The sequence below is a fragment of the Phaethon lepturus genome, unplaced genomic scaffold (assembly GCF_000687285.1).
Source record: "Phaethon lepturus isolate BGI_N335 unplaced genomic scaffold, ASM68728v1 scaffold17624, whole genome shotgun sequence".
NCBI classification, from domain to species: Eukaryota; Metazoa; Chordata; class Aves; order Phaethontiformes; family Phaethontidae; genus Phaethon; species Phaethon lepturus.
The window spans coordinates 34,080-44,200 of NW_010537169.1; the positions used below are offsets into that span (position 1 = coordinate 34,080).

At 36.3% G+C, this 10,121-nt stretch overlaps 1 protein-coding gene across 1 annotated transcript in view; it reads left to right on the plus strand.

Annotated features, from left to right (window-relative positions):
- Nucleotides 1-5,791, plus strand: part of RPAP2 (RNA polymerase II associated protein 2) — a gene marked incomplete at its 5' end in the record, with an annotated part of 39,403 nt that extends 33,612 nt beyond the window's left edge. Inside the window, 2 exons of the mRNA XM_010286412.1 lie at nucleotides 5,139-5,292; nucleotides 5,732-5,791. Coding sequence (XP_010284714.1) covers nucleotides 5,139-5,292; nucleotides 5,732-5,791 — 214 coding nt within the window. The remainder of the gene's footprint in view (nucleotides 1-5,138; nucleotides 5,293-5,731) is intronic.
- Between the last annotated feature and the right edge of the window lie 4,330 nt (nucleotides 5,792-10,121).

Sequence of the window (10,121 nt, forward strand, 5' to 3'; positions counted from 1 at the left end):
ATGGCCTTGTAACTTAATTCTTCTAAGTACCAATTAATTATTTGTAAAGATGGGCTGTCCTACATTGATGACTTCATTTTTTCAAATCTGCAGTTGACTCGTAATAGTCTTGCAAGTGTGAGTTTTGCATGGAAATTTGACAGGCTTCCAAATTAATTTCCATTATCTGTGACCCACATGATGGTGATATTCCCTGCTTTTGAATAAAAGACTTACTTAGACTTTGATAAGCTGCCCTGCTTTCAGAGCCATTTGATCACATTAAATTCATTTGTGTCTGAATATTGGCAATACGCTGGAAGACTTTTAGTATAAAGTGTTTTCTATTCACATAGGGTTCTGCTTAATGCTTTATTGTAGTAGCTGACAGGTAATGACCAGTGGCACTCCAGAGTGTCTCCTGCACGGTTACATTTCTTCATGTTTTTTAGTAGTGTTCCTCCTAAATCAGTCCTTGTTAACAAGATGACATGACTTTATGTCATAGCAATGGTGCAAATATGCTTTAATGAAGTGCTAGTGGCACATTGCTGGAATGGCTGATGGATCTCTCAGAACCTTTAACAGCTATGTTAAATCACCCAAACTGATGTTAGAGGCTTGTAAGCACTTTTTTAAGTGTACCAGACCTTCAGCTAAAATGCTTGTGGAATGAGAGGACTAGATTGCTCATAGCCATAGTCCAACTTTTGACTGTCCAAAGACCGCAAAAAATGCACTGGACTTCCTTGCAGGTAGGGTCCTTGGGCAAGAGTCTATCGGTGGCACCTCGATCAGAGGCTTGTTGGCACCATCCCTGTAGCACACTTGTGGTAGTCTGTTTTTGTTGGGGAAGGGAAAAAAAAGTGCTGCCTGTAGCTGCTGCCAGCTCTTGCTTAGTTTCCATGTTCTGAAATGAGTGTTCAAGAAACTTGTGTGCTCATTAGTGCAGCTCCATTGTTCTGATAGAAGAATAGTTATCAGTCATCCTGGTTATGATGATTTTGAAAAATTAAGTCTTAAGTGCCTAAAACAAAAGGTAGAAAGAAACTGAGAGAATTAAAAAGAAAAAAACTTTAATGTTATGGTGATTGTGTTAAGTCTTACTCACAGTGCTCTAATGCCTGTAACTGGCAAAAATTTTTATATCCTGTTTTCCAAAGCTTTCATAGAAAGGACAGGTGGTGCTTGCCTGTTCTGTCATTCTGCTTTATAGTCCTGTTCTTGTTCAAGTTCCAAGCATATAGACCAAGGTAAGGGACTGAAATAACTGTGTTCAGATCCATGGCTTCTGCCATGATCAGTGGCTTTTATTTTTTTTAAGCCTCTGCCATTAGAAAAAATGAGGAAGACTGGCAATACTTTTTTTTTTCTAGGAGGATCTTATTCTTTTGAGAACAAGAATACAGCTTTTCTTCATGAGTGTACAAGTGTTTTGCATGATATTGAGTAAATTTCTGTGCTCTCAAATTCTCAACGCTTTTCATGTAATTTTAAGCGACCAATTTTGGGGAATGGAAAGGAACCCAGCTCTTAGGTGGTTATGTTCTTAGCCCTGTTTTCAGGTGTCCATTTCAGAGAGCTGTAACTGGCTGATATCACAGTAGGGGCTTTGAAATTTTAACTTTTTTCAAAGGAGATCACAGAATTCATCCTAAACAAGAGGTCCAGAAAGGTTTTCCTGAGGTCAGGTATCTGAGGGGAGGATGGTACTGTACAGTTAGTTGGTTTTTTGGCTTTTTTAGAAAGGATATTCACTCCTTTGTATAGGAAGTGCCAATTAATGCTTTTAACTACACAAAAATATTACTCCACCATCATCTTTTCTGAATGTATTCAGCTGTCTTGTTTAAGGTATGCATAGATCTAAGAATGAGCTGTGCACACTACCCTATCAATTAGTGAAATTTATTCCATATAATGTGATTGACTATATTTTAATTTAGGTTAAACTCCTAAATATACTTGTCATATATTTTTGTAAGGTGACTAATTCATAAGAAAGCTTGGGTCTTGAGTTGAAGCACTGAAACTATGTAAACATTTTGCGGTAGCCAGATGTCATTTAATAGCTTGATAATAATAGCTTGGTCTTCACATGAATTTCACTTTTTTTTTCCCTTGAACATGTAACATATGTGGAGTAGTCAGCAAATACAAATTTTATCAATCAGATATAGTTTGACATTTTTAACACTTTTTAAACTTTACAAAGACCTGTTTACCATATGGTGTAAGTGGGTGTGCAGGAAACGACACTGCTTCATGAAGTCTGATATATGCTGTACTACTTTTCCATGAACTGAGCATGAACGTTTCCTTTTAACGGGTGTGCTGAAGGCAAGCCTTTGAAGCATGGCTGTATAACTTTGGACAGTAACATTTATGTCTGTGTGCTTCTGTAGGTGATTTTTTTAAAATCACTTAATCCTTTAGCTTTTCTTATTTTTATTTTACTTTATTGACAAAAGTTTGATCCACATTAATGTTGTAACTTGTGAAAGAAGTAACAGAAAAGCAGAATTTCTATTTTTATTTTCATTGTTGCAGTAGCCAGTTGTTATTATTGTGGTCCCAAGTATCCTATTTCTTGTTTATATTCTGCGTCTTTTGAAGATGCTGCAAAGTTTCGAGGCATTTCCATGATCCTTGAACTGAAATCAATTCAATTTGATTCAATTGAATTTTAGTTACAACAGTGTCTTAGGGTCGTTGCAGCTTTCAGCGACTTCAAGATACTGATTCCAAATACTGTTCTGGCTTATTTGCATACAATGATGGTTTAAGTCATCATGCAATGATGAAAGCACAGCCCTTAATGTTCTGTTGTGCAGTACCTCGAATATACATTGGACCGGTGTTACTTGGCGCATGGAACTTACCACTCAGTGCAAATGAGCAACAAAAGCTTCTGCTGCTATTCCAACAGCTACTTAAAAGTAGAAAAGTACTTGATGGTAACTGCTTTTCAATGGCAAAGCATCACTTAAACGCCGAAAGGACAAAGTTTTCCACGATTAAAGTGTTTGTAGGTATATTCATAAATGTTTAACATGTCCCATCTAGATGCAATTTTAAACTAATTGCCAGAAACATTCACATGCCTCTCTGAAATTACTTTTTTATTTAGTCTCCTCCTTATCAGATAATTAGTAGTTTAATTAGTTTTTAATCAAAGTTCAGGTAAGGAAAAAAATTGATACCCAGCTAAAACGTATTTTCTTTTTTAAACTTAATTTCTCAGTATTTAATGCCTGGCAGTTTCTTTGACAGTTGTAATACCTTTTACTTTATTAGTGTGGGCTATAATACCTACTCTTTAAACAGAGTGTCTTAATACCAATGACTGCAGGAAGATTGATCTCAGGTGTTACTCAGAGGCCTTCTGAGTGGGAAATTTTTAGGAAGCTGTAGGCTATGTTGAGTTTCTCATTAAAAGTACATCATTTCACAAACATATTCTAAAATAATTCTTTCCTATATGGTGTTAATGGCATTATTTGTCTAAATACAGTATTCAAGACAACATAACTGTTGCTGGGGTATGAGTTCTTGTTAGGTGATCTTGTCAGTAACGTTTGGTGTTGAAGTTACTTAACATTCAGCATAAGATTTAATACTTGATTTTGTTCATTAATTTTTTTTTTAAATATCTGTGCTTAGGAAGTAGATTCAGCTATCACTACCTTTGCAATATTGTGCAGCAGAATTATGAGAAAAATAAAGGACCTTAGGATAAAACCAGATTCAGATAAAATTAACGCAAAATGAAAACCAACAGCTCATCTCCACACAGATATTATATATGTAGATGATCTGCATGGTCATAGCTCATTGCAAATGGAGGAATGCGTTTTAGCAGCAGCACTATGCATGTTTGGTTTTGGAGCCTTTGAAGATTATGCCTTCCGTTGCTGCTCTTGTTGATTCTGGAACTAAGTGTAATATACAGTAATTTGTGCCTCGCAGTTTCCATGAGTTCAGATGACAAATAACATTCTCTTTGGGGATGTGCACTAATGCTTTATTTATTTCCAGGGTCTGTTCTCATGTATATACTTTATTCTCCTAGTTGGCAACTACTTTTAGCTTCCATTCATGGTAATTTTTAAAATCGGTGAAACTGGATGAACTCATCTACTCAGCAGTTCAGAAAATCAGGCCCAAATGGAAGATTTTCTGTAAAATGTAATTGCTAATTAGAAAATGTTGAAAGGCCAATTATTGCTTGAATTTTAAAGCTAAGCTTCATAAGCTGAATTCAGAAATATAATTTCCTCCCTCTTGCCCCCAATACCCCCCTTTTGATTCTCTTATTTTTCTGAAGCACTCTAAGACTGCAGGCACTTTGAGACTTTAAGCACTTAATTTTGTTACCAAAACAGAAAACAGTTTCACTATCTATCTTGGCTATGGTATCAGCTTTAAAACTGAAGTTTAGTATCCCATGTAAAAACTTCTCAAGATTAAATTAGCTTTTTTCTAATTTTGTCTGACTTTCTTAAAGCCTATTTTTTTAAACAGCTCAATGTGTAAGAACTATAATTTAAACTGCTTTAAGGTACAGACTATCAAAACTAAGAAAACAAATTGCTCTGATTACTCACCCAAATTGCTCCTCGGTTTGAGAATTTAATTGATGTCTCAAGTGCGCATGTGTGTCAAGTAAAATCAGTATTAATCCAAAATGCCTCTACTGGAGGCTTCTATGTGTTTTGTAAAATCTCAGCTTAAAGCAGCATGTGTTTGCTATTTTGACATGTGTTTTATGGCATAGAGAACAGGAGGAGAATCATCCAAGTAACATGACCCTCTTGAGTGTCTTAATGAAGTTTGACAGTGTGTGACTTACCAGTTAGGTACAACTTCTGTCAAGGACCCTTGTTAATAATTTGTAGTTAAAATATTATTCTTTGTTACTTTAAGATAGAATTTTTGGGTTTTGTTTGTTTCACTACATCTTAATAAAAATCCGTATTTTGGTACAGATCATAGTGTATATAACACATACAGTCTTACGTACTGTAATGAATCAAGTGTGATGTTACAAACTGCCTTTCTTCAATACAGTTGTTTGAACTCACAAACTTTTCAGTGTCAAATGTAAAAAAAGCAAAGTTGCTTTTCTGTATCAAATATATATTTACTTTTTTTGCCAGATTGTCACAAATTACTCCGCTTTTCAAGAATACTCAGGCAAGCCCAATGCACACACAGTTCCTGACTACATTGCTGGAAGAACTGCATTTGAAAAATGAAGATCTGGAAAGTTTAACAAGAATATTTCGAAAGGACTGCCTACTTGAATGGTCAGTCAGTTTTAAGCTATTTTGCACGTTGTAAAACTAAGCCAGTTAACAGGGTTAATTTTCAGCATTTTATAAGTATGCACGGTAACTACAGATCATATCAGCCAGAGTAGAAAATATGTAAAGTACATTTTAAAGTAAAGAAATACATATGGTATGGAAATGAGTGTCATTATTTTGTCACTTACAGTAAATGCCAGCTGCTTACTTATCACTTTAATCTTGGAGAATATATAATTAATTTATTACAATTTGGGGAGGAATTTTTACTCAAGTTCTACTATAATTTTTAAAAAAAAATTCTGTGTGGCTACAATGGCTAAGTCTCAGTGGGGTTTTCTTATTAAAATGTAATTGTTATATTTAGTGTTTGTGATCTAAAATTGAGATAAAAGCCATGTATTTTTGGCGTAATACTGAGTTTACATTTTCATTCTGCGTAGGCTGAAAAAATTAAGACCAAATACCTTATGTATGCTGATCATATTCAACTGATTCGATGACTATAGTATTATAGTGTTTAAGTAATTAGTATATCAACATTACTGATCTCAATCCTTTGTTCCCCACAGAATAAGGTGATCATCTTAACTTCTCCTACTATCTGAAATAGTGGCACAGAGAACAAAAGAACACCTTCAGTTGTTGGAACTTTTTTTAAATGAAAAATGAAATTTAGTATTAATTGTACTTTGTGCACTTCTGCTTTTTCATTTCTTCCCTCTGAATAAGAATTTTGAAGTCTTGTGGAGAAGCTGACTGTAACAGCAGTTGTTCGAGGTATGCACGAAGACTAGTTAAAATGTGGATCATCTGAAAACTATTTAAACTAGGAGAAATGAATTTGGATTGCTTTGGTGTTTTCTTGCTTAGACAAATTTTAGCTGAAAATTTCCAACAGGAATTGGGGAAAGGAGTGGGGGGGAAAGGCATATTAGCCTGGAGTGTTAAGAACACTGTTGATGACATTTTTCCAGTTGACGCAATGTATGGAGCAGTAATATTTAAGAATGATGATGACAGTACACAAAAGATGTCTGATCTATAGCCTGTTTATCTTGCTACTTCTAAGAAAAGGGGTGATCTTGAAAGTTGTGTACAAGTTATTTTTAAACAGCCTCTAGTTGTTACTGATTTGGACTTTAAAATATATTTGAATAACTAATAACTTAATTTTTGGCTTTCAGTAGTCATTTCAAGTTGTGGTGTTTAGACTTGCTTCTGTCACCAACTAATTATAAAATGCAATTTAAAACTAATCCACTAGTAATTCTTAATGATTCCATCGTATGGTTTATTGCATAGTTCTCAGTTCATAGGACACTGTCTTTTGAGCGGCTTGAGGAGGAAGTTGTAAATGACGATGCTTAGTCTGCAGCAAATGCCAGCACTAGTTAAGACTGCAACTAAACTTACCAGGGCTGCTAGATAGCAACGCCATTTAAAAAACAGAGTTTATTCCTTTTGTTTTGTTTCTGTAATTGGACACCAGAAGGGAACTCTGCACTTAATTAGTTTATTGCTGTGTAGTTCCTTCATGATATTCAGGATAAATATGTTGATTGCCCCTGACACACAAGAAGCCCATGCAGCTTTTCCCTGGAAGCTTCATTGTGCGGTTAAGTTTATTTAGGTGATGCTTGACTTTTCCAAACTTACCTTGTAATGGGAAGTTATGTTCAGTACAACTTGTAAAAGCAATAATTTAGAATGAGGAAAACCTTTAATGCAGCGTTAAAGCTATGTATTTTTCTAAGTATGCAATAGGAAAAAAATACCCATCGTGATCAGAGTATATCTGATGTCAAATTCATAAGAACGCATGATGTAATCTGGATAGAAGGTACACTGGTTTTGTACCATGGTGGAAAACTTATATGCAAAGAAGGGACACGACGTCACCAAAAGATAAGCTTGTAGAAGACTGAGTAATGGGTATGATACTCTGAGCAAGACCTTGAATTTGTATCTATCAGCTTCTGATTTTGAAAGTTAAATATATTTCTATTTTTAGCTAATACTTCACTGTAGATTCTGAGCAAGCCATTTTTCTGTCTCATGCCTCCATACCTTGAGGCATAAAGATTACAACTACCCCGTGATAATGCTGCTATACCGAGTACACCTAGAAGGCATTACAAATGTACCTCATACCGGGAATATGACTGCGTTTCATCAGGTTCGATGGCTCTCATTTGGAAAGTTTTTTCACTTCCTGTCAGTTTAGCGGTGTTATTTTTAGGCTTGGTCTTCAGCACTTACTATGTATGATCTTGTAATAAGAGTGAATAGGTCCCAGGCCCAAAGACCTCTTTATCAGGGTTCACTGTTGCTGCTTTTACTGTCTGCCTTAGCAGCTCAAAAAACTAAGCTTCCAGGATTTTTGCATCTCCACTTTGGCTACTGTGTAGAAACTCAGTCATTCTTTTCCTTGCCTTAACAGAATAACCTTTCTCCTTCCATGACCACCTTCACCAGTCCAGAAGAAAGACTTCTATAATATGCTAGAAATGCTCTGAAGGAGTATGCTTTGTTTACCTTTAATGATTTTTTTATCTCCCTTAGACTTAAGTAAAACACGTATAAATAAATGCAGAACGTAGACATATACCCATTACTTTTTGAGTAGGAGTAAGGCTGTAGACTCATCTCAAAAGGATCTTTCATATGATCAGCCTTAACTGGTTGTACAAAGAGCGTAACTTGAGCACCAAAAATTAAGTTCATCTATGTAGTTTTCTTATGAGCACGTTTTGTAACATCTTAACTACTTAGAAGTGTTCAAATCTAGACCTCATTTATGAGCTTAAAGCTAACTTCTGCCACAACTATCTGTCCTTTAACAGACTCTACTCTTTCTCAGCTTACATCTTCCCCCCCCGCCCCCTTCCCATTTTGGTTGTGTTTGCAGGCAGATTGTTTCCTTGTGGCCATGCTGCTATGCTTACTCTTTTTCCTTTCTATGATAGTTGAACAGATGAGAACAGTTGACACTTGGTTGAGTGGTGGGTTTGAGCCTTATCTCAGAGATGCTAAATTTTAGTGACTGGCTTGTGAGCTGCAGGTGTGTAGGAACATTATGGATCTGGAGCTTAGGGTAGATGGGACTCTGTTTCTCTACTTGGATCACAAGGATCATAAAGTCATAGGTGTCCCTGACCATGTAAAGCATCCAAGCCTGTCTGGCAGTGGACCTGTAGCAGGGCAAATATGGTATGATGTGTTTCTTCTAATAGCAGGGAGGCAGGGGGAGAAACCAGACTTCTATGGTGATTTTTTTTTTCCTGACTTACGACAGCTACAGTAAAGAATAGAACAACACTTTCATTTAAAACTTAAAGCAAAGCCTGCTTCATACTGTTGCAACTTCTCAGCATCAAAGAAGGAATGTGTGACATGTACCTGCATAGTGCAGACACGGATTTCTTACTGAGTTTTCTATAGACGTAATGAAGTAATCTCACAAGAGAATATTGTTAATAAAACCACATATACAGAGAAAGTCAGGTTGTTCAAAGTTATTCAAAGCAGTCTTTGTGCCAACCAAAGAGGGTGGAAGAAAAGCTTTTGTGTCTATTTTCACACCAAGGTTCAGTTCACAGTCCTGTAAATACTGTCAGTGCTAAGTACTGCACTCTGTAATCCTGAATTTCCTAGTGCAGAGCCCTGTGCTGCTGCTGCATGATTCTTTATGCCCATTGACCAAGCTGGCTGATTTTCCTTGGGTTTTGGAGGGAAGAAGGAGATTCAGAGTGGTTCACTTGATAGTCACTATTTCAGGAAAGTGGGCAAGTCATAATGTAACCTGAAAATTTTGAGGTATTTGAAGAGATTACTGTGCATCTTTGTAAAGCTTGAAAAAAAATCACATTATGCTTATATATGGTAATGCAAAATTCTACATTAAAATAAGCAGAAGAGAGCTTGATTTATTTCATCGAAGACAAAACAGAAGTACCTTAGTAAATCTAGAGCAGCATAACTGACATGGCTGTGCTGCTGTCTAAACCCAGGACTGGAAAATTACATCTACCCTGTCTTTAAAAAGAGTGATGCAGGGAGCAACAAAGAGCATAGTACATACAAGAGATACATCTGGGGCCTCAAAGGCTGTGTCCACACAACAGAGAGAAGATTCACCTGTATTTTCACTCTTCAGTCTCAGTGAGTATTTTTAAAAGCAAAGCATCTGTTGTGGGTTGGGGGGAAGGGTGGGCATAAGAGTCCTGTGAATCTTGGTGTTGAACCTGTATGTCCTACCCTTCATTCCCTAGTTTAAGAGAATCTGGAATCCACAAAAATGCAAGAGGGGATGGACATTAAGTCTTAGCTGACCTTTAACTGCTGGAGAGAAAAGGACTAACACATCAGAGAGAAGAAAAAGGAAGAGAGAAGAGGAAAGCGATATTCACACCTTCTAAATTTAGGCATACAACCTTAGGTAACTTGCCTGTCTCCGTTTACTTCAGAGAACTTGATGCTCTTAGATTTAGGTTCTCCACATCATACCTTAGTACAGTGTACAAAATGGGTGGTGTTAATGCCTCTGCTCCTGTTTTGTGGTGGCAGAAAGCAAGCAGAAAAGCAGCTGAGAACTTTGACCATAGTAGACTGGTTCTTCCTGGAGTAATTTATTTAGTAATAAATTATGACACAAAGTTTCTAAGCAATCTGATCCTATTGTTGGGTTATTTTGATGGCTACTACTTCACACAGAATTTTTGCTTAACATGCAAGAGTTAAAACCAAAAGAAAAAAAACAGTGCCAGTGTGTTGAAAGTACATCCAGGAGGCTACATTCTAGTTATACTTTTTTCCTCTAAGCTTTCCCTA